The 25889-nt window shown below is 43.3% G+C and overlaps 1 protein-coding gene across 1 annotated transcript in view; it reads left to right on the top strand.

Annotated features, from left to right (window-relative positions):
* LOC117514978 (aminopeptidase N-like) overlaps positions 1-25889 on the top strand; it is a 119387-nt gene that overhangs the window by 12661 nt on the left and 80837 nt on the right. The window contains exons 4-10 of the mRNA XM_034175541.1: positions 1781-1901; positions 11631-11785; positions 20063-20176; positions 21071-21214; positions 22778-22843; positions 25192-25257; positions 25350-25498. Coding sequence (XP_034031432.1) covers positions 1781-1901; positions 11631-11785; positions 20063-20176; positions 21071-21214; positions 22778-22843; positions 25192-25257; positions 25350-25498 — 815 coding nt within the window. The remainder of the gene's footprint in view (positions 1-1780; positions 1902-11630; positions 11786-20062; positions 20177-21070; positions 21215-22777; positions 22844-25191; positions 25258-25349; positions 25499-25889) is intronic.

The raw sequence follows: 25889 nt of genomic DNA, 5'->3' as shown, positions 1-25889 counted from the left end.
AAAAAAACAAAAAAAACAGGTGCAAATAGAGCATGTAAGGTGGGTATCTTATACAGCCATCTTGTGTAAGGAATTGACTGTCCAGTCCAAGTCTACTGGCTAAGGACAGAAAGTAAGTTCTTTTAGCTTCTCCTGTTTTCACTTGGGGTCAGTGCAACAGTTCAGATATTGATTTGGCAGACGTTTCATGTCAGATGCCCTTCTTGATGCAACTCCACATGACATGGCAACTGGGCAAGGGTGGTCTTGAACCACAAATCTTCCACTAGGGAACAAGTCTGCAGACCACTTGGCCATCACTCTGTCGGAATTTATTTTCCACCAAAATACAACACAAGTCACCCCAAGGTGCTACACGAGGGCAAGGTCCAAATCAGTGGATCAGGCCCTATAAGGTTTTCAGTCCTCAGGCCAATCTCAACTAACAGTAAGACAGTAAAAATAAATGCAATTTAAAATACAATAACAGTTAAGAACAACATTGTGCAAAATGATAAAACAGAAAAGTCAGATCAATTAAATGACGAGTGTTTAATCTAGACTTAAACAAGCCCAGAGAATCCAACTGTCTTATCTCAAAACGCAAGCTGTTCCAAAACTCATGATTTTTTGAAAAAGGTTCTGTGACTAGATGACGTCTTTTTCACCTCTGGAGTACACAGCAGTCCTTCGCCTTGAGAACGTAAAGCACATGCTGCTACATTAGGTGTAGGTAGATCTGCCAAGTACGAGGGTGCTAAACCATATAGAATTTTATATGCTAGTAGCCATACCTTAAAATCACTTAAAATCAGACATTGCCTCCATGACAACAGATATCTAAAAGTATGAATTGATCAAAGAGATATGCATTTTCAGTGCACAACAACAAAATTCTTGTTTCAATCACTTCCTAATGTGGAGTTATTTAAAGTGAAAGCTACTGGATTCCTTTTACAAAAATTGATATTGACCCAAAAACCATACACAAACTTGTTGAAAATGATGGCAGTTCCTTACACAATATGGCGGAAATGAGAGCGATATCTGGTCTAGTGTGTTTACCTCTTTGAGGGAGTCTTAAGTGTGTGTGTGTGGGGGGGGGGGAGTTAGACACCCTTTTCCCCCCAGTTCCCCATGTAATTGAACCATGCATTCATGGTCATATGCAACATAGGGTGGTGATGGTCAAGTGGTTAAGCAAGAGGGCTTGAAACCAGAGTATCCTCGGTTCAAACCCCATCTGAAGTAGACAAAGGTGCTTGGGTAAGGTCCTTAATCCCTCAGTTGCTCCTGGTGTGTGGTGAGTATCTTGAGTGGCAGCACCCTGACATCAGTATGGGTGAATGTGAGGCATCATTGTAAAGCACTTTGAGCTTCTGACTCAGATGGAAAAGTGCTATATAAATGTAGTTCGTTTAACATAATATCTTTAGTTGTTTTAGAATTAGTTTTGGTGTTTTGGTTGATGAAACTGTCGTATGTCATTTTTGGCTCTGAAGTTTTAAGTCTGTAAGTTTCTCCAAAATAAAACAAAACATCTGGGGAAGAAAATTCAATTACTGTAAAGATAACAAACACAACAGCCAAGATTTCAACATACAAACACTGTTAAGCACTATAAACAAACACAATTCCAGTTTCCACATGGTCAGAGTTCCTGTAACTGTTGTTTGTGTTGAAGGCACTTAGTAGCATCAGTGTCTGTGTTCTGATTAGAAACAATACACACTCGTGCAAAACAGGAAAACACAGGATTCCTCTGCACTTTATGTGTCTGATGTGTGTGTTTTATCTGCAGACGTACGCGCGTCCTGAGGCCACAAAAGCTGGATCCACTCAGTATGCAGCCAGTGTCACCGGAAACATTCTTGAGTTTTACGAGGCTCATTTTGGAATCAAGTACCCTCTGTCAAAGCTCGGTATGACTATGGATTGATTACCACAGAATTGTATAAAAATTCAAATTAAAAATGCAAATGATATTACATGTTTTAAAAATTAAAACTCTCTCTCTCTCTCTCTCTCTCTCTCTCTCTCTCTCTCTCTCTCTCTCTCTATATATATATGTGTATATATATATATATATATATATGTGTATATATATATATATATGTGTATATATATATATATATATATATGTGTATATATATATATATATGTGTGTATATATATATATATATATATATATATATATATATATGTGTGTATATATATATATATATATATATATATATATATATATATATATATATGTGTGTATATATATATATGTGTATATATATATATACACATACATACACAACCCCTGGCAATAATTATGGAATCACCGGCCTCGGAGGATGTTCATTCAGTTGTTTAATTTTGTAGAAAAAAAGCAGATCACAGACATGACACAAAACTAAAGTCATTTCAAATGGCAACTTTCTGGCTTTAAGAAACACTATAAGAAATCAGGAAAAAAAATTGTGGCAGTCAGTAACGGTTACTTTTTTAGACCAAGCAGAGGGAAAAAAATATGGACTCACTCAATTCTGAGGAATAAATTATGGCATCACCCTGTAAATTTTCATCCGCAAAACTAACACCTGCATCAGATCAGATCTGCTCGTTAGTCTGCATCTAAAAAGGAGTGATCACACCTTGGAGAGCTGTTGTACCAAGTGGACTGACATGAATCATGGCTCCAACACGAGAGATATCAATTGAAACAAAGGAGAGGATTATCAAACTCTTAAGAGGGTAAATCATCACGCAATGTTGCACAAGATGTTGGTTGTTCACAGTCAGCTGTGTCTAAACTCTGGACCAAATACAAACAACATGGGAAGGTTGTTAAAGACAAACATACTGGTAGACCAAGGAAGACATCAAAGTGTCAAGACAGAAAACTTAAAGCAATATGTCTCAAAAATCGAAAATGTACAACAAAACAAATGAGGAACGAATTGGAGGAAACTGGAGTCAACATCTGTGACCGAACTGTAAGAAACCGCCTAAAGGAAATGGGATTTACATACAGAAAAGCTAAACGAAAGCCATCATAGATAGATAGATAGATAGATAGATAGATAGATAGATAGACAGATAGATAGATAATTTATTGATCCCAGAGGGAAATTCAAGGCATCCAGAAGCTTACACATTAGACAAGACACACACATTGCACCAGACACACAAAATAGGGTTAAGTTAATAAAAGAAAAATAGACTAATCAATAAAAGCTACTAACTAAAAATATGTGTGCAAGTGCAGCATCCAGTCTCAGAGAATATGACGGAGGAGTAAATGTAGTAGTGCAGTAGTGAGGAGGTAGCACAGATGTAAACAGTACACAATGTGAACAGTGTAGGTTGTGCAAAGAAGTAAGCAGTGTAAACAGTGTTGGTAGTGCAAAAGAAAGCAATAAAAGGTCAAACAGATGTGTCACAGGATTATTTCTTACTGAGATGGGAAGAGTTGAACAGTCTGATGGCCTGAGGGACAAAAGACTTCCTGAATCTGTCCGTGTGGCAGGACTGGGACAGCAGTCTGCCGCTGAATGAGCTCCTCTGCCTGATGATGGCGCTGTGCAGAGGGTGCTCAACATTGTCCATGATGGCCAGCAGTTTACTGAGGGTCCTTCTCTCTGCCACTGATATTAGTGTCTCCAGCTCTGTTCCCAGCACTAAACCAGCTTTCCTCACCAGCCTGTCCAGTCGCCCGGCGTCCCTCCTCTTCATGCTGCTCCCCCAGCAGACCACCACAGAGAAGAGGACACTGGCTACCACAGACTGGTAGAACATTCACAGGAGTTTATGGCAGATCCTGAAGGACCCTAACCTCCTCAGGAAGTACAGTCTGCTCTGTCCCTTCCTGTAGAGGGTGTCAGTATTGGCTGACCAATCCAACCTATCGTCCATAAGTGTCCCCAGGTATTTGTAAGTCTAGACCACCTCCACATCGACCCCCTCAATGGAGACTGGCTGCAGAGTGGGCCCGGACCTTCTGAAGTCCACTACCATCTCCTTTGTTTTGGCAATGTTCAGCTGCAGGTGGTTTGATTTGCACCACTCCACAAAGTCCTGTATCAGGTCCCTGTACTCTCTTTCCTGTCCTTCTCACACACATCCCACAATAGCAGTGTCATCCGAAAACTTCTGCATGTGGCACGACTCCGAGTTGTAATTGAAGTCTGATGTGTACAGAGTGAACAGAACTGGAGAGAGCACAGTTCCTTGTGGTGCTCCAGTGCTGCTGATCACTGTGTCCGAGGTGCAGTTACTGAGTCTGACGTATTGTGGTCTTCCAGTTAGATAATCAGTGATCCAGGTGACCAGATGAGTGTCCACCTCCATCTCCATGAGCTTGTCTCTCAGTAGCAGGGGCTGGATGGTGTTGAAGGCACTGGAGAAGTCAAAAAACATGACCCTCACAGCGCTGTTACCCCTGTCCAGATGAGAGTGGGCCCTGTGAAGGAGGTAGAGGATGGCGTCCTCCACTCCCACCTTCTCCCTGTATGCAAACTGCAGTGGGTCCTCAGCATGTCTGACCTGAGGTCTGAGGATGCTCAGCAACAGTCGCTCCATGGTCTTCATCACGTGGGATGTCAAAGTGACTGGCCTGTAGTCATTCAGCTCCTTCGGGTGTGCCTTCTTAGGAACTGGAATGACACAGGATGTCTTCCACGTGACTGGGGCCTTTCCGAGATGCAGGCTCAGGTTGAAAACATGCTGGAGGGGCTCCCCCAGTTGGTTGGCGCAGGCCTTAAGCATTCTGGGACACACTTTATCCGGGCCTGCTGCCTTCCTGGGGTGGAGTCTCCTTAGCTCTCTCCTGACCTGGTCTGCCGTGAAGGAGGGAGGACGGTGAGAGTGGGTGCTTGTTCCGGCTGACTGTGACAATGATGATGATGATGATGATGATGGTGGTGAGGATGGTGAGGGTGAGGATGAGGGCTGATCTACTGTGGGTTTTGGTGCTGATGGTGATGATGGTGAGGGTGAGGGCTGATCTGCTGGAGGTTTTGATGGTGATGAAGTGATAACTGCTGCGGGAGGGGTTGATGGGGGGTTTGCAGAGGTAGAACAATCAAACCTGTTAAAAAAGTCGTTAAACTGGTTTGCTCTGTCCACACCCCATCTACTGGGCTGCGGCTGCTGTTTTTGCAGCCTGTGATGGTTTTCATTTCATCCCAGACCTCCTTCATGTTGTTGTCTTGCAACTTTCTCTCCACCTTCTTCCTGTAGGACTCCTTGGCCTCTTTCAATCAATCATTTTTTATTTTATATAGCGCCAAATCACAACAAACAGTTGCCCCAAGGCGCCTTATATTGTAAGGCAAGGCCATACAATAATTATGTAAAACCCCAACGGTCAAAACGACCCCCTGTGAGCAAGCACTTGGCTACAGTGGGAAGGAAAAACTCCCTTTTAACAGGAAGAAACCTCCAGCAGAACCAGGCTCAGGGAGGGGCAGTCTTCTGCTGGGACTGGTTGGGGCTGAGGGAGAGAACCAGGAAAAAGACATGCTGTGAAGGGGAGCAGAGATCGATCACTAATGATTAAATGCAGAGTGGTGCATACAGAGCAAAAAGAGAAAGAAACAGTGCATCATGGGAACCCCCCAGCAGTCTACGTCTATAGCAGCATAACTAAGGGATGGTTCAGGGTCACCTGATCCAGCCCTAACTATAAGCTTTAGCAAAAAGGAAAGTTTTAAGCCTAATCTTAAAAGTAGAGAGGGTGTCTGTCTCCCTGATCTGAATTGGGAGCTGGTTCCACAGGAGAGGAGCCTGAAAGCTGAAGGCTCTGCCTCCCATTCTACTCTTACAAACCCTAGGAACTACAAGTAAGCCTGCAGTCTGAGAGCGAAGCGCTCTATTGGGGTGATATGGTACTACGAGGTCCCTAAGATAAGATGGGACCTGATTATTCAAACCTTATAAGTAAGAAGAAGAATTTTAAATTCTATTCTAGAATTAACAGGAAGCCAATGAAGAGAGGCCAATATGGGTGAGATATGCTCTCTCCTTCTAGTCCCCGTTAGTACTCTAGCTGCAGCATTTTGAATTAACTGAAGGCTTTTTAGGGAACTTTTAGGACAACCTGATAATAATGAATTACAATAGTCCAGCCTAGAGGAAATAAATGCATGAATTAGTTTTTCAGCATCACTCTGAGACAAGACCTTTCTAATTTTAGAGATATTGCGTAAATGCAAAAAAAGCAGTCCTACATATTTGTTTAATATGCGCTTTGAATGACATATCCTGATCAAAAATGACTCCAAGATTTCTCACAGTATTACTAGAGGTCAGGGTAATGCCATCCAGAGTAAGGATCTGGTTAGACACCATGTTTCTAAGATTTGTGGGGCCAAGTACAATAACTTCAGTTTTATCTGAGTTTAAAAGCAGGAAATTAGAGGTCATCCATGTCTTTATGTCTGTAAGACAATCCTGCAGTTTAGCTAATTGGTGTGTGTCCTCTGGCTTCATGGATAGATAAAGCTGGGTATCATCTGTGTAACAATGAAAATTTAAGCAATACCGTCTAATAATACTGCCTAAGGGAAGCATGTATAAAGTGAATAAAATTGGTCCTAGCACAGAAACTTGTGGAACTCCATAATTAACTTTAGTCTGTGAAGAAGATTCCCCATTTACATGAACAAATTGTAATCTATTAGACAAATATGATTCAAACCACCGCAGCGCAGTGCCTTTAATACCTATGGCATGCTCTAATCTCTGTAATAAAATTTTATGGTCAACAGTATCAAAAGCAGCACTGAGGTCTAACAGAACAAGCACAGAGATGAGTCCACTGTCCGAGGCCATAAGAAGATCATTTGTAACCTTCACTAATGCTGTTTCTGTACTATGATGAATTCTAAACCCTGACGAAACTCTTCAATAGACCATTCCTCTGCAGATGATCAGTTAGCTGTTTACAACTACCCTTTCAAGAATTTTTGAGAGAAAAGGAAGGTTGGAGATTGGCCTATAATTAGCTAAGATAGCTGGGTCAAGTGATGGCTTTTAAGTAATGGTTTAATTACTGCCACCTTAAAAGCCTGTGGTACATAGCCAACTAACAAAGATAGATTGATCATATTTAAGATCGAAGCATTAAATAATGGTAGGGCTTCCTTGAGCAGCCTGGTAGGAATGGGGTCTAATAAACATGTTGATGGTTTGGATGAAGTAACTAATGAAAATAACTCAGACAGAACAATCGGAGAGAAAGAGTCTAACCAAATACCGGCATCACTGAAAGCAGCCAAAGATAACGATACGTCTTTGGGATGGTTATGAGTAATTTTTTCTCTAATAGTTAAAATTTTGTTAGCAAAGAAAGTCATGAAGTCATTACTAGTTAAAGTTAATGGAATACTCAGCTCAATAGAGCTCTGACTCTGTCAGCCTGGCTACAGTGCTGAAAAGAATCCTGGGGTTGTTCTTATTTTCTTCAATTAGTGATGAGTAGAAAGATGTCCTAGCTTTACGGAGGGCTTTTTTATAGAGCAACAGACTCTTTTTCCAGGCTAAGTGAAGATCTTCTAAATTAGTGAGACGCCATTTCCTCTCCAACCTATGGGTTATCTGCTTTAAGCTACGAGTTTGTGAGTTATACCACGGAGTCAGGCACTTCTGATTTAAAGCTCTCTTTTTCAGAGGAGCTACAGCATCCAAAGTTGTCTTCAATGAGGATGTAAAACTATTGACGAGATACTCTATCTCACTTACAGAGTTTAGGTAGCTACTCTGCACTGTGTTGTTATATGGCATTAGAGAACATAAAGAAGGAATCATATCCTTAAACCTAGTTACAGCGCTTTCTGAAAGACTTCTAGTGTAATGAACTTATTCCCCACTGCTGGGTAGTCCATCAGAGTAAATGTAAATGTTATTAAGAAATGATCAGACAGAAGGGAGTTTTCAGGGAATACTGTTAAGTCTTCTATTTCCATACCATAAGTCAGAACAAGATCTAAGATATGATTAAAGTGGTGGGTGGACTCATTTACATTTTGAGCAAAGCCAATAGAGTCTAATAATAGATTAAATGCAGTGTTGAGGCTGTCATTCTCAGCATCTGTGTGGATGTTAAAATCGCCCACTATAATTATCTTATCTGAGCTAAGCACTAAGTCAGACAAAAGGTCTGAAAATTCACAGAGAAACTCACAGTAACGACCAGGTGGACGATAGATAATAACAAATAAAACTGGTTTTTGGGACTTCCAATTTGGATGGACAAGACTAAGAGTCAAGCTTTCAAATGAATTAAAGCTCTGTCTGGGTTTTTGATTAATTAATAAGCTGGAATGGAAGATTGCTGCTAATCCTCCGCCCCGGCCCGTGCTACGAGCATTCTGACAGTTAGTGTGACTCGGGGGTGTTGACTCATTTAAACTAACATATTCATCCTGCTGTAACCAGGTTTCTGTAAGGCAGAATAAATCAATATGTTGATCAATTATTATATCATTTACCAACAGGGACTTAGAAGAGAGAGACCTAATGTTTAATAGACCACATTTAACTATTTTAGTCTGTGGTGCAGTTGAAGGTGCTATATTATTTTTTATTTTTGAATTTTTATGCTTAAATAGATTTTTGCTGGTTATTGGTGGTCTGGGAGCAGACACTGTCTCTACGGGGATGGGGTAATGAGGGGATGGCAGGGGGAGAGAAGCTGCAGAGAGGTGTGTAAGACTACAACTCTGCTTCCTGGTCCCAACCCTGGATAGTCACGGTTTGGAGGATTTAAGAAAATTGGCCAGATTTCTAGAAATGAGAGCTGCTCCATCCAAAGTGGGATGGACGCCGTCTCTCCTAACAAGACCAGGTTTTCCCCAGAAGCTTTGCCAATTATCTATGAAGCCCACCTCATTTTTTGGACACCACTCAGACAGCCAGCAATTCAAGGAGAACATGCGGCTAAACATGTCACTCCCGGTCCGACTGGGGAGGGGCCCAGAGAAAACTACAGAGTCCGACATTGTTTTTTTGCAAAGTTACACACCGATTTAATGTTAATTTTAGTGACCTCCGATTGGCGTAACCGGGTGTCATTACTGCCGACGTGAATTACAATCTTACCAAATTTACGCTTAGCCTTAGCCAGCAGTTTCAAATTTCCTTCAATGTCGCCTGCTCTGGCCCCCGGAAGACAATTGACTATGGTTGCTGGTGTCGCTAACTTCACATTTCTCAAAACAGAGTCGCCAATAACCAGAGTTTGATCCTCGGCGGGTGTGTCGTCGAGTGGGGAAAAACGGTTAGAAATGTGAACGGGTTGGCGGTGTACACGGGGCTTCTGTTTAGAACTACGCTTCCTCCTCACAGTCACCCAGTCGGCCTGCTTTCCCGGCTGCTCGGGATCTGCCAAAGGGAAACTAAGGGTGGCTAAGCTACCTTGGTCCGCACCGACTACAGGGGCCTGGCTAGCTGTAGAATTTTCCACGGTGCGGAGCCGAGTCTCCAATTTGCCCAGCCTGGCCTCCAAAGCTACGAATAAGCTACACTTATTACAAGTACCGTTACTGCTAAAGGAGGCCGAGGAATAACTAAACATTTCACACCCAGAACAGAAAAGTGCGGGAGAGACGGGAGAAGCCGCCATGCTAAATTGGCTAAGAGCTAGTAGCTGCGCTAAGCTAGCGGATTCCTAAAAACACGCAAAGTGAATAATGTGTAAATAATTTAGAGGTGATTCAGCAGAAGGAGTGCTTTAGTTAAGGCACATGAAGATTACACTGGGAAACAAATCGTAATCTAGATAACTAGATCAATCTAACTGCGCAGATTAAACAGCTAACAGATACAGAAAAACACCGCTGTGCTCCGGAACAGGAAGTGATACAATACCGCAGTGAGAGCCAACCACCCTTTAAGGCGAGCCTTTAGTTCCCGCTGTACACGCCTAAGCTCTGTCCCATCTCTGTCTTTGAACGCCCTCTTCTTTTGGTTTAGAAGATTCTTGACATCGCTGGTGATCCAGGGCTTGTTGTTTGGAAAGCAACGTACAGTTTTTATGGGAACAGCAACGTCCCTACAGAAGTTCAGGTAGCCCGTGATGCAGTGTGTCACCCCATCAGTTAATCATTAACACCTAAACAGAAAAAAACAAGGTTACAATGGGCTAAGGAAAAGCAATCGTGGACTGTGGATGACTGGATGAAAGTCATATTCAGTGATGAATCTCGAATCTGCATTTGGCAAGGTGATGATGCTGGAACTTTTGTTTGGTGCCGTTCCAATGAGATTTATAAAGATGACTGCCTGAAGAGAACATGTAAATTTCCACAGTCATTGATGATATGGGGCTGCATGTCAGGTAAAGGCACTGGGGAGATGGCTGTCATTGCATCATCAATAAATACACAAGTTTACGTTGATATTTTGGACACTTTTCTTATCCCATCAGTTGAAAGGATGTCTGGGGATAATGAAATCATTTTTCAAGATGATAATGCATCTTGCCATAGAGCAAAAACTGTGAAAACATTCCTTGCAAAAAGACACGTAGGGTCAATGTCATGGCCTGCAAATAGTCCGGATCTTAATCCAATTTAAAATCTTTGGTGGAAGTTGAAGAAAATGGTCCATGACAAGGCTCCAACCTGCAAAGCTGATCTGGCAACAGCAATCAGAGAAAGTTGGAGCCAGATAGATGAAGAGTACTGTTTGTCACTCATTAAGTCCATGCCTCAGAGACTGCAAGCTGTTATAAAAGCCAGAGGTGGTGCAACAAAATACTGGTGATGTGTTGGAGCGTTCTTTTGTTTTTCATGATTCCATAATTTTTTCCTCAGAATTGAGTGATTCCATATTTTTTTCCCTCTGCTTGGTCTAAAAAAGTAACCGTTACTGACTGCCACAATTTTTTTTCTTGATTTCTTATAGTGTTTCTTAAAGCCAGAAAGTTGCCATTTGAAATGACTTTAGTTTTGTGTCATTTCTGTGATCTGCTTTTTTCTACAAAATTAAACAACTGAATGAACATCCTCCGAGACCGGTGATTCCATAATTTTTGTATATATATATATATATATATATATATATATATATATATATATATATATATATATATATATATATATATATATATAAATGAGGTTGTCTTTTAAATCACCCAGTAACATGATTTAAGTGTTGACACCGCCACAACATGATAGTTAACTTTGTTTCACACTGTGCATGCTTTTAATGTTATGTGTTTTTATTAATATATTTTAGTATTTTTCAAAGAAATATGCCCATGTTTCTTTATTCTTTTTTTAAATTTCAAACTTGTTTTTTTCCAAACTATCAAGAGATTCAAGACAGTTTGCCGATAACTAGCTTAGCAAACTAACTATACTCATATTTCAATACCGTTAGCTAATTGGGCAATAAAAATGGTTATTTTCACATTCAATGGGACATTTGTCACAAATTGACAAAAAAAAAAGTTAATTACTTTGTTACTCTGAGATTGCTAAGCCACCACTGCAAGTGATACTGTGCCAGTCAAGTAGCATATTTTAGTGGTAATAACAACAACAATAAGAATATAAAAAGAATAGTAATAAGAATATAAGATTGATAAGAATGATTTGTTGATGTTGTTTTATATGCAGCACAGTTTATGAAATAATTTGTGTCTGTGATCCTTAAAGATCAAATTGCAGTACCAGACTTTTACAATGGAGCAATGGAAAACTGGGGGTGTATCCATTACCAGGAGGAAAGCCTGCTCTATGAAGAAGGCGTGTCCTCGGAGCTGCACAAGGAAACAATCATCACGATCATTGCACATGAAATAGTACATCAGGTTAGACAAAAAAAAAAAAGAAAAACAAACAAAAGCACTTCACTTTTGTTTTTGCTCCCATTTTGTATGAGATGAACTCAAAGATCTAAAACTTTTTCCACATACACAATATCACCATTTCCCTCAAATATTGTTCACAAACCAGTCTAAATCTGTGATAGTGAGCACTTCTCCTTTGCTGAGATAATCCATCCCACCTCACAGGTGTGCCATACCAAGATGCTGATTAGACACCATGATTAGTGCACAGGTGTGCCTTAGACTGTCCACAATAAAAGGCCACTCTGAAAGGTGCAGTTTTATCACACAGCACAATGCCATAGATGTCACAAGATTTGAGGGAGCGTGCAATTGGCATGCTGACAGCAGGAATGTCAACCAGAGCTGTTGCTCGTGTATTGAATGTTCATTTCTCTACCATAAGCCATCTCCAAAGGCGTTCAGAGAATTTGGCAGTACATCCAACCAGCCTCACAACCGCAGACCACGTGTAACCACACCAGCCCAGGACCTCCACATCCAGCATGTTCACCTCCAAGATCGTCTGAGACCAGCCACTCGGACAGCTGCTGAAACAATCGGTTTGCATAACCAAAGAATTTCTGCACAAACTGTCAGAAACTGTCTCAGGGAAGCTCATCTGCATGCTCGTCGTCCTCATCGGGGTCTCGACCTGACTCCAGTTCATCGCCATAACCGACTTGAGTGGGTAAATGCTCACATTCACTGGCGTTTGGCACATTGGAGAGGTGTTCTCTTCACAGATGATGCCAAGGAGATGTGTTGCACTGCATGAGGCAAATGGTGGTCACACCAGATACTGACTGGTATCCCCCCTCAATAAAACAAAACTGCACCTTTCAGAGTGGCCTTTTATTGTGGACAGTCTAAGGCACACCTGTGCACTAATCATGGTGTCTAATCAGCATCTTGATATGGCACACCTGTGAGGTGGGATGGATTATCTCAGCAAGGGAGAAGTGCTCACTATCACAGATTTAGACTGGTTTGTGAACAATATTTGAGGGAAATGGTGATATTGTGTATGTGGAAAAAGTTTTAGATCTTTGAGTTCATCTCGTACAAAATAGGAGCAAAACCAAAAGTGTTGCATTTATATTTTTGTTGAGTATATATATATATATATATATATATATATATATATATATATATATATATATATATATATATATATATATATATATATATATATATATATATATATATACAACCCCTGGCAAAAATTATGGAATCACCGGCCTCAGAAGATGTTCATTCAGTTGTTTAATTTTGTAGAAAAAAAGCAGATCACAGACATGACACAAAATATCATCATATCATCAATGACTGTGGAAATTTACATGTTCTCTTCAGGCAGTCATCTTTATAAATCTCACTGGAACGGCACCAAACAAAAGTTCCAGCATCATCACCTTGCCCAATGCAGATCTGAGATTCATCACTGAATATGACTTTCATCCAGTCATCCACAGTCCACGATTGCTTTTCCTTAGCCCATTGTAACCTTGTTTTTTCTGTTTAGGTGTTAATGATGGCTTTCGTTTAGCTTTTCTGTATGTAAATCCCATTTCCTTTAGGCGGTTTCTTACAGTTCGGTCACAGACGTTGACTCCAGTTTCCTCCCATTCGTTCCTCATTTGTTTTGTTGTACATTTTGAATTTTTGAGACATATTGCTTTAAGTTTTCTGTCTTGATGCTCTGATGTCTTCCTTGGTCTACCTGTATGTTTGCCTTTAACAACCTTCCCATGTTGTTTGTATTTGGTCCAGAGTTTAGACACAGCTGACTGTGAACAACCAACATCTTTTGCAACATTGCGTGATGATTTACCATCTTTTAAGAGTTTGATAATCTTTTCCTTTGTTTCAATTGACATCTCTCGTGTTGGAGCCATGATTCATGTCAGTCCACAAGGTGTGATCACTCCTTTTTAGATGCAGACTAACGAGCAGATCTGATTTGATGCAGGTGTTAGTTTTGGGGATGAAAATTTACAGGGTGATTCCATAATTCTTTCCTCAGAATTGAGTGATTCCATATTTTTTTCCCTCTGCTTGGGCTAAAAAGTAACCGTTACTGACTGCCACAATATTTTTTCTTGATTTCTTATAGTGTTTCTTAAAGCCAAAAAGTTCCCATTTGAAATGACTTTAGTTTTGTGTCATGTCTGTGATCTGCTTTTTTCTACAAAATTAAACATCTGAATGAACATCCTCCGAGGCCGGTGATTCCATAATTTTTGCCAGGGGTTGTATATATGTATATATATATATATATATATTGTTTTTTTTTTTTCATAAAATGAATGTCAAATCAGTTGAATCGACTGGACCCATGGACTATATTTCATTAAATTCTGTAGTGAGATTGTCTTTTCATCTTTCAATTTGTAGAACACAGTTAAAAACCATAAATTAGAGTATGTGTGCAAGCAAAGTATACAAGAAACAGATGAGGTGAAAGTATGAGCACAAACTCCTTGATATATGTCACAAGTTGAATGTAATAAAATTATGTTGAAATTGCTTTTTTAAAATTCCGAAACAGCCGAGATTCCAGTCACCCCAGTTACTGTGGGGAGAATATCAAGACACTTTACAAGTATTGAGTCTGATGATGTCTTCCATCAGTCAAGATCAAAGTCCTCACCTTTATGGACCAGATTTTGTTGTGTGGGCCGCTGAAGAGGAGGTACTGCTGGCCCACCACCACCAGAGGGCACCCTGCCTGGAGTGCGGGCTCCAGGCACCAGAGGGCGCTGCCGCCTCACAGGAGCAGCCGGGGTGACAGCTGACACTCATCACCTATGACAGCTGTCACCACTCATCGGATCAGCATCGGTATATCAGCAAGACGTCATCTCCACCTCTTTGCCGAGATATCGTTCTACCTGGAAGGTAACGTACCTCAGCTGACTGTTTGACAGTATTCTTTTGTGACTTTGTGCGTTGTATTGTGGACTACTTTTCCAACGAGAGGTGGAGGTAGCTTTCCTGCCGTACGGATTCTTGGGTGCAAACGCGCCCTCATTTAATTGCTTTTTGTTCCTCGCCAGCAGTACCAGGTCCGACACGCGGAGGCAGTGGCCACCTGGGAGTTCGGGACTTGGCGGCTCCAGTATTCCCGGGGTCTGGTGGCGGAGGAAATCGTGTGGTTCCGGTTCTGCTTTGGACAGACATCTCCTATCTTCGAGCCTGCCCACACGACACCTTTGTGAATTGACTCTTGTCTATTGTTGTAATCTGTTGTATTTGTTGTGCACATTCACAACAGTAAAGTGTTGTTATTTGACCTACTCCATTGTCCGTTCATTTGCGCCCCCTGTTGTGGGTCCGTGTACCTACACTTTCCCAACAGGATATCTCGGCCACCGTCATGGATCCCGAGGGGCATCAACCGGCTGTTGAACGGCCAATGGAAGAACAGGGCGCACAGGCGTCTGCAGGAGGAATGATCGGTGAGTTGCAGCGGATCCTCACCGCTTTCACGGCTCGGTTGGATTTAATGACCGAGCAGAACGTCCTCCTTAACCGCAGGGTGGAGGCTCTCGCCGCGCAGGTGGAAGCGCGCCCTCAGGGCGCTGCTGCGGCTCTCCCTCCTGTCGACCCTGTGCGTAACAGTGACGTTCCACAGGTCGTTCAACCACCCCTCCCACCTTCCCCGGAAGCATACATAAGCCCTCCAGAGCCGTACAGAGGTTGTGTGGAGACATGCGCGGACTTCCTTATGCAGTGTTCGCTCGTCTTCGCACAACGTCCTGTCATGTACGCGACTGATGCCAGCAAGATAGCTTATGTAATAAACCTGCTTCGCGGTGAGGCAGGCGCTTGGGCTACAGCGCTCTGGGAGCAGAATTCATGGCTCCTTCAGACATATGATGGGTTTGTGAGGGAGTTCAGAACAGTGTTCGATCACCCAAATAGAGGAGAGACCGCTTCAGCCGTGCTGCTGTCAATGAGACAGGGGCGCCGGAGCGCAGCTGCCTATGCAGTCGACTTCCGCATCGCGGCTGCGTGGTCCGGCTGGAATAGCACTGCCCTCCGCGCCGCCTTTGTAAACGGACTGTCGTTGGTCCTAAAGGAGCACCTGGTGGCTAAGGACGAACCGCGGGATTTAGATGGGCTTATTGATCTCGTTATATGATTAGACAATCGGTTAGAAGAACGCCGTCGGGAACGAGACGAAGGGCGTGGCCGGGCACGCGCCGTCCCTCTCCCTTCCGGTTCCGACCGCGTTCCCCCCTCCCCACGCTCCACGGCCCCTACGCTCCGTGTGGTTACAGCTCCCCCTGCTGACGAAGCTATGGACACGAGCAGGGCCACATTTAGGGCACCAGATAGACAGAGGAGGCTGGCCCGCGGAGCGTGTTTTGTTTGTGGCTCCATAGAGCATCAGGTAAGAGACTGCCCCGAGCGGTTAAACACCAACGCCCGCCCCTAGAAACTGGGCTAGGGGTGGGCCGAGACATTCACGTGGGACACACCCACATTGCCACACGACTCCCAGTTACAATCCTTTATGAGGATTTAACCCTGAAGGCCCCAGCACTGGTGGACACGGGCTCTGAAGGGAATCTGTTAGACAGCAGATGGGCCAGGGAGATAGGGCTCCCTCTGGTGGCGCTTACCTCGCCTGTGCAGGTGCGGGCACTAGATGGCTCCCTACTCCCTCCAATCACACATAAGACACCACCAGTAACTCTGGTGGTGTCAGGAAATCACCGAGAGGAGATCGAGTTTTTTGTGACTCCTGCTACCTCCCGTGTGATTTTAGGGTTCCCCTGGATGTTAAAACACAATCCCCGGATCGATTGGCCGTCCGGGGTAGTGGTTCAGTGGAGCGAGACCTGCCATCGGGTATGTTTAGGTTCCTCGGTTCCTCCCGGTTCCCAGGCTAAGGAGGAGGTCAGAGTCCCGCCCAATCGAGGGACGGTGCCGGTGGAGTACCATGACCTTGTGGATGTGTTCAGTAAGGACCTGGCGCTCACCCTTCCCCCCCACCGTCCGTACGATTGTGCCATTGATTTGGTTCCAGGCGTTGAGTTCCCGTCCAGCAGGCTGTACAACCTCTCATGACCTGAGCGCAAATCAATGGAGACCTACATCCGGGACTCTTTAGCTGCCGGGTTGATCCGGAATTCCACTTCCCCGATGGGTGCAGGTTTCTTTTTTGTGGGAAAAAAGGATGGCGGACTACGTCCATGCATTGATTACAGGGGGCTGAACGAAATCATGGTTCGTAACCGATACCCATTGCCCTTGTTGGATTCAGTGTTCACGCCCCTGCATGGAGCCCAAATGTTCACCAAGCTCGATCTTAGGAATGCGTATCACCTGGTTCGGATCCGGAAGGGAGACGAGTGGAAGACGGCATTTAACACCCCGTTAGGTCATTTTGAGTACCTAGTCATGCCGTTCGGTCTTACAAACGCCCCCGCGACGTTCCAAGCGTTGGTTAATGATGTCTTGCGGGATTTCCTGCACCGATTCGTCTTCGTATATCTAGACGATATACTCATCTTTTCTCCGGATCCTGAGACCCATGTCCGGCATGTACGTCAGGTCCTGCAGCGGTTATTAGAGAACCGGCTGTTTGTGAAGGGCGAGAAGTGCGAGTTTCACCGCACTTCTTTGTCCTTCCTGGGGTTTATCATCTCCCCTAACTCAATCGCTCCTGATCCGGCCATGGTCGCGGCGGTGAGAGACTGGCCCCAACCCACCAGCCGTAGGAAGCTGCAACAGTTCCTCGGCTTTGCTAATTTTTACAGGAGGTTCATTAAGGGCTACAGTCAGGTAGTTAGCCCCCTGACAGCCCTGACCTCACCAAAAGTCCCCTTCACCTGGTCGGATCGTTGCGATGCCACGTTCAAGGAGTTGAAACGGTGCTTCTCGTCTGCACCCGTTCTGGTGCAGCCCGATCCTAGTCGCCAGTTAGTGGTTGAAGTGGACGCCTCGGACTCAGGGATAGGAGCTGTGCTTTCCCAGAGCGGGAAGACCGAAGACCGGGACTATATCCAGGCCTGCACCACCTGCGCCAGGGGCAAGGCTGACCATCGCAGGGCTTCGGGACTGCTCCAGCCGCTGCCCGTGCCCCATCGCCCCTGGTCCCACATCGGCCTGGATTTTGTCACGGGCCTCCCGCCGTCCCAGGGCAACACCACCATCCTCACGATAGTGGACCGATTCTCCAAGGCGGCCCACTTTGTGGCCCTCCCGAAGCTCCCGACGGCCCAGGAGACAGCGGACCTCCTGGTCCACCACGTCGTCCGGCTGCATGGGATCCCAACAGACATCGTCTCCGATCGCGGTCCCCAGTTCTCCTCGCAAGTCTGGAGGAGCTTCTGCCGGGAACTGGGGGCCACGGTGAGTCTCTCATCCGGGTATCATCCCCAGACCAACGGGCAAGCAGAACGGTCCAATCAGGAGGTGGAGCAGGCCCTGCGTTGCGTAACAGCCGCGCACCCGGCGGCCTGGAGTACCCATCTGGCCTGGATCGAGTATGCCCATAACAGCCAGGTGTCGTCAGCCACCGGCCTCTCCCCTTTCGAGGTGTGTCTGGGGTACCAACCTCCTTTGTTTCCTGTGGTTGAGGGAGAGGTCGGTGTGCCCTCGGTCCAGGCCCACCTACGGAAGTGCCGTCGGGTGTGGCGTGCCGCCCGTTCTGCCTTGCTGAGGGCCCGGATGAGGACGAAGGCCCATGCAGACCGTCGGCGGACCCCGGCCCCTACGTACCGGCCAGGGCAGGCAGTGTGGTTGTCTACTAAGGACATTCCCCTTCGAGTGGACTCCCCTAAACTGCAGGACCGGTATATCGGTCCGTTCAAGATCATCAGGGTACTCAGTCCAGCCGCAGTGAGGGTTCAGCTTCCGGCCTCACTGCGGATCCATCCCGTTTTCCACGTGTCCCGGATCAAGCCCCATCACACCTCACCCCTCTGTACTCCGGGTCCGGCACCACCTCCTGCCCGGATCATCGATGGCGAGCCGGCTTGGACTGTGCGCCGGCTCTTAGATGTCCGTAGGATGGGCCGGGGCTTCCAGTATTTGGTGGACTGGGAGGGGTATGGCCCTGAAGAACGCTCCTGGGTGAAGAGGAGCTTCATCCTGGACCCGGCCCTCCTGGCCGATTTCTACCGCCGCCACCCGGACAAGCCTGGTCGGGCGCCAGGAGGCGCCTGTTGAGGGGGGGGTCCTGTTGTGTGGGCCGCTGAAGAGGAGGTACTGCTGGCCCACCACCACCAGAGGGCACCCTGCCTGGAGTGCGGGCTCCAGGCACCAGAGGGCGCTGCCGCCTCACAGGAGCAGCCGGGGTGACAGCTGACACTCATCACCTATGACAGCTGTCACCACTCATCGGATCAGCATCGGTATATCAGCAAGACGTCATCTCCACCTCTTTGCCGAGATATCGTTCTACCTGGAAGGTAACGTACCTCAGCTGACTGTTTGACAGTATTCTTTTGTGACTTTGTGCGTTGTATTGTGGACTACTTTTCCAACGAGAGGTGGAGGTAGCTTTCCTGCCATACGGATTCTTGGGTGCAAACGCGCCCTCATTTAATTGCTTTTTGTTCCTCGCCAGCAGTACCAGGTCCGACACGCGGAGGCAGTGGCCACCTGGGAGTTCGGGACTTGGCGGCTCCAGTATTCCCGGGGTCTGGTGGCGGAGGAAATCGTGTGGTTCCGGTTTTGCTTTGGACAGACGTCTCCTATCTTCGAGCCTGCCCACACGACACCTTTGTGAATTGACTCTTGTCTATTGTTGTAATCTGTTGTATTTGTTGTGCACATTCACAACAGTAAAGTGTTGTTATTTGACCTACTCCATTGTCCGTTCATTTGCGCCCCCTGTTGTGGGTCCGTGTACCTACACTTTCCCAACAGATTTAGGCGGTTATGTTTGGGGTAGGCAGATAACACCTCAGCAGCCTTTGGAGAGTGTCCTATTGCCTTTATTTTTAAGTATATAACTTCCTTGTATGTCTACTAACTCTGTTAAAATCTTATGGCATCTAAGACCTGAAAATGGAAAATGGTGCCCAAGTGAAGTCAAATAAACAGTCAAACCACTTCCTGAAAGGAGGAACCCTCTTCTGTATACCTTTTACTGTAATTCTCCATTTGGAAGGCCATTAGTCAGTGTTTGATCAGTCAGTTTATCCATCTGTGTCTGGATAGAAGAGTCACCAAAGAAATGGAGATGTACAGTATCTAAATGGAAATTAATTTCTCTTGTTTTTATGTTATTATTTACAGTGGTTTGGAAATCTGGTGACAGTGAGTTGGTGGAATGAAACCTGGTTGAATGAAGGCTTTGCAAGCTTCATGGTGTATTTAGCAGTCAATGACATTGAGTCTACTTTCAACATGGTAAGATGATTTAGGTCTTTTGGTACTCAACATTTTTGAGTTTCATTTCCACTGAGGTTGTTGATTTCTATGAGTCTGTGTACAACTTTTAACTTATTATTATTATTATTATTATTATTATTATTATCACATTGCAGAAAATAAATAAAATGTGCAGTCTTTTATGATTTGGTTTTCCAGTGATCTACTGTGTATGTCTAAATCTTCACTTATTTATCTATATTTATATATATATTTATATATATATATATATATATATATATATATATATATATATATATATATATATATATTTACACACTCACTCATCTTCAACCGCTTACTCCAATTAAGGGTCACGGGGACTGGAGCCCATCTCAGTAGTCATAGGGCGTGAGGTGGGGTGATACCCCGGACAGGACACCAGTCTGTCACAGGACCACATACACAAAGAAACACATTCATTGATTATATATATATATATATATATATATATATATATATATATATATATATATATATATAGCATATGGGGTCAAAATTGACATCAACTTTCCCTGTGACCCTTAACTGGAGTAAGCAGGTCTAGAAAGTGGATGGATGGACATCAACTTAAAATAAAATAAAACAGTTCAGTCTACTCTATACAGTAATTTACAAAATTTGGCTTTTTAATCTCACAATAAACACGTTGGATCCCTGCAGAGTTGTTGCTGTTCTTTTCAAATGATAAGTTTCTTATGGTATGAATGTTACAGGTATGTACAACAGTGTTATGAACACCAATTGTGTGTGTGTGTGTTATTGTTAAAGTATTACAGTCCTATATACTGTGTTGTTTATAGTGTTTTTGAATATTGTCAGTACCTCAAAGACTAATGAAGACGAGGCCTTGTTTTGGTTGACCGTCCTCAGAAAGATGCATTAGTAATTCATGACCTCCACACGGCGTTTGCTGAAGATGCTCTCACCTCCTCCCATCCACTCAGTTCTCCAGCGAAAGATGTCCAGACGCCCAGTCAGATCTCTGAGATGTTTGATGATATTACGTATGCAAAGGTACAAGACTTTTCCTTTTGTGATACAAGCATAAATAAATAAATTAATGGTGCAATGGTACTTCTTGGTCTACTTTTTGCAAAAAAAAAAAAAAAAAAAAAAAAAGCAAAGCCATTAGCTACTTCACTTTCCAAGATAGCGGCCGGAAATATGTATTTTTGTCATATATTTACACAATCGTGGTTTATTTAAATTTTTGGGTATTGAAGAATTGTTAAAAAATGATTCGATCCACTGACATCAATAGCCTTTTTGCTGAACAGTTCCCTTATTGGTCTTTCAGTTGACATCACGCTGGAGCAGCCGTTGTTTTTGATGGTGTTTATCGGGAAGATGATCATTTCTCTACGTTGACTGCAGACCTGCTGCTTCTGCAGTGGCTCTCCTTGAAGCTTGAAGCAACTAAGCAGCGCTGCAGCCTGCTGCTTCGCTGATTCTCTGCTTCACTGCTTTTCAGAAGCTGCAGGTCCACAATTTTTTCATGAACCCCTCTCAAAGCCATTTAAATATGTCAATTGTGAGTCACCTTTGTGCCGATTAAAGTCACTAACTGAGACTCTTGTCTTGTTGCTGGCAAGAAACAAGAATAGTTCTCTGTTCTGTTCCTCTGTTCCTCTCTAAGTGCACAGAGCTGTGCAGATTTCGGTCAGAATTAATAACTTCAAAGTGAATTGCCATTTTAAATCAAATGACACCTCTTTCCAAACGTTGTAATCCAGACAACAAACTAAAACCGACCAAAATGGTTTTTTTTTTCTCCCAAAATGAGACGTGCTCCATTCTTTTTGAATTACAACCTGATGTGCAGCACAGCCGGCTGCAAGACCGCAGCTCAGAGGCTCAGGGGGAGTTAAATATGTCTTATTAATATCTGAAAGGAAATGCTTTTGACAAAAACTATAGATTTTGTTTATTTTTATTTATGCCACAGATCAAGGATCCTTCATGTACATCAAGGATCCAGTGACCGTGTACAGATTTTCTTTATTTCTATTTATGTCCAGAGATCAAGGATCCAGTGACCATTTCATATTTATTTACTTTAAGACTCAATAAAATGTTGTTGACATAGAAAACCTGTAAAACATACTTTTAGTACACAAAAAATTCACAGGAGATATCGATAAGTGGAATCGATAAAGAATTGGATGGATAAAATCTTATCAGTGAAGACTGGGAAGTTCCAGAATGGACTGTTGAACAGATTAAACAATGACTTCAACATTATACCCCCCCCCCCCAAAAAAAAATCATGTGGCTTTTTTTTTTTTTTTTTTTAAAGAAAATGACTGCTCAGAAGTATTATTCCAAATCTGGTGCTTGTATCATCAACTGAATGATTCTTACACTTACTCTCTGCTGCTCTAAAAGAAACGTGGTGATTAAAACATATCTCCTAAATATACATAGTACATTTAAATATCCATACAGTGTGTTAGGATATTTTAGACTTTATCAGACTTTAGATTCCACTCTCGCTTTTTGCTTAAATGTTTTACTTGGTTTTACTAAGTCTCTTATATTATTGGGGTTAACATGATGTGTTTGGTATTTTCTCCGTAGGGGGCGGCTGTCCTGAGGATGTTGGAGGACTTTGTGACTCCCAGAGTTTTTCATGCTGGGATCAAAGTGAGCAATAACCCTGTGTACATATTGTTACTTTCTAAATATTCTGCCAAAGTTCATCCCTGTGTTCACATGCTTGTAGTCTAGCTTCAACTTTTCCCTCATCACTGTTTTGTGGTGTGTTTAACTCTCTGGGTTTTCAGGTCTGCTGACTATCTTCTAATTTCTTCTCGAAGATTTGAATCCTTACTGGATGTTGTCTATTGACCGTGCCTCCTCATCAATACTTCTATCTGCTTTTCTTGCCATTACAGTTCAGTTCATCTCTTTCTGCTTACTTTCAATGCCGCTTGGTGTCGTTGTTGCCTTTATGTGCATGAGTTTGACCAGTCACCATAGAGATCTGCCCAACGGCATTTCAGGGCTGCTCAAAAGTACATATCCTGAAAAAGGAGAATAGTTGAACCAACTTAAAAAAGCATTTCAATTTGTAAAAACCTGAATGAATTAAGTTGTTTGAACTTAAGTTTGTTAGAGTTGATCTAACTTGCAAACTTAAGTTCAAACAAATTAATTCATACAGGTTTTACCAGTTGTAACACTTTTTTAAGTTAAGTTGATTCGCCCTGGAAAAGGCTCCTAAAAATCACCTTTCAGAGGACGTTCCTGTTGTTTTGGTCTCCCTAAAATGTCTTATTAGTTCCTGCAGTGGACAAGGGCCTGTTGTCTCTATTATCTTGTCTCTCTGGGGGTTGATGACGTTAGACGTTACTTGTGTGAAGCACCTTGAGTCAACTTTTTTGTGATTTGGCACTATATAAATGAAAATAAATTGAAAATTGAACAAACTAGTATCTGGGTAATTTATATATATATGGCTAATTTCATCTTTCCCTTCATTTTTTTGCGTTCATTTACATAATGAGACGCTAACTTGTTTCAAATAATGTCCAATAACACTGGTCAAGGGCAGCACGGTGGCTTCGTGGTTAGCACTGTTGCCTTACAGTGAGAAGGTCATGGGTTCGATTCCCACCTCTGGCTTTTCTGTGTGGAGTTTGCGTGTTCTTCCTGTGTTTGCGTTGGTTCTCTCCGGGTTCTCTGGCTTCCTCCCACATCCAAAGACGTGCAGGTTAGGTGGACTGGAAACGTTAAAATTGTCTGTATGTGTCCATGCGGGTGTGTCTGTGTTTATTTGTCTATACGAGGTCTGTCAATAAAGTAATGGTCCTTTTTATTTTTTTCAAAAACTATATGGATTTTATTCATATGTTTTTACGTCAGACATGCTTGAACCCTCGTGTGCATGCGTGAGTTTTTCCACGCCAGTCGGTGACGTCATTCGCCTGTGAGCACGCTTTGGGAAGGAGTGGTCCCGCCCCCTCGTCAGATTTTCATTGTCTGGAAATGGCAGAATGAAAAGGACTTTTTTTCCATCAGAATTTTTTCAGAAGCTGTTAGAGACTGGCACCTGGAAACCATTCGAAAAATTTATCTGGCTTTCGGTGAAAATTTTACGGGCTTCACAGAGAATAAGGACTGTAACTACAGCTTTAAGGACCCCTTTAAGGACGCTCGACGCGCCATGCTCCGAGTTGCGACGACGCGGCACAAGCCGCCGGACCATTTCTAAACGGATGGCTCTGTGGATACGAGACCGTCGTGTGCTCTTTCTCTGGTTATCACAAGAGCTGGACATCAGCCATTTTCTGGCAGATTTCACTTTTAACAAGAGATTTTGTCATGGAAAGCCGCGCGGAGGCTTCGTGCGTTAGGACCGATTCGCTTTGGAAGCGAGACAAAGGTGGTACAACCTGTGCTTTCGGTTCTCTTTTAGGAGTCGTGGTGAAGTGTGGTGTAAAGGTGGTGTGGCCACTTTTTTTGTAATAACTTTTTAAAGTATCGAGATAATCAGAATTTTGAATGTCATTATGGGACATTATTTGAAACAGATTACTTTGTAAATATGTAAGTGAATGCTAAAATATGAAGAGAAAACATGAAATTGGCTTTTTCTTTTCTTTATTTCTTAACTGTCAGAGCTGACCAAGATGATGTCACATCACAGCGTATGATTGTCTGTTCATACATGAACATTCTGACTTCCTCTCTTCCCAGAATAAAGTCCTGTGTGTGGCATAACATCTCTGTGGGATGACACAGACTGATTTATAGTGTTAAAGATGGTAAAAAAATAAAAAATAAAAGAGCCTGAATTACAGGCACCAAGCTAGGAAATTCCCAAAAACCTGAAGTATTGAGTGGTACTTATGTTTTGACTTTAGTTCCTTGTGAGATCTGCCTCCCGTGACTGTTTACAAGCGTTTTATTTCAGCTTGTCATGTAACTTTAAAGAATAAAGCGTCCTTTTGTTGATGGCTCTACCTTACTACTTTTTAAATGTACTTTAGATCTACCTGAATGCCTTCCAATATGGAAACGCTGACCAGCATGGTCTCTGGAAGTCCATACAACAGGTATGTACCCGTCAGACAAACAGACTCACGGTATCTAGTCTGATTCATCGATTTCACATAACAACAGAGATGTTTGTGTGCCGTGTTTGCAGGCAGCAGATGATGACCACTTACCCATCCAGGTCGCAGACGTGATGGACACGTGGACGAATCAGATCGGTTATCCTCTCATCACCATCAACACGACCACTGGAAACATCAAACAAAGGCACTTTTTGTACAATGACACTAAAGAGTCCAGGTAAAAAATATTGCTGCAAAGTTCTCATTATGTACCAAACACGCCCTCTCTGTCCAAAATATGCCTGGCAGAGCGGAGACATCATGATATACTGTAACGTGATTTATATTCTTAAAATCAAGCACAACCCCTGGTGTAGCTGCAGGTTGGTAATTTATTTTTTCCAGCATTTTGAGTGTTAGAACTGTAAAAAATTAGCTCACATCATAAGCCAAGGAGGGAGCAGACTTTTTTGGGGGGGTTTGAAGATGACGGGTTCCATTTGTTAACAAAATTCACGGTTTTGAATACAGTTTTACAATGAAATGATGTGTACAGCACTGACTTTAATTAAGACACCTTCAGAGCCATGTTTTCCCAGATCTTGGCTTTGGTCTTCGAAGCCGTGACC

The sequence above is a fragment of the Thalassophryne amazonica genome, chromosome 8 (genome assembly GCF_902500255.1).
Source record: "Thalassophryne amazonica chromosome 8, fThaAma1.1, whole genome shotgun sequence".
NCBI lineage: Eukaryota > Metazoa > Chordata > Actinopteri > Batrachoidiformes > Batrachoididae > Thalassophryne > Thalassophryne amazonica.
This window is presented reverse-complemented; position numbering and strand designations above follow the sequence as displayed.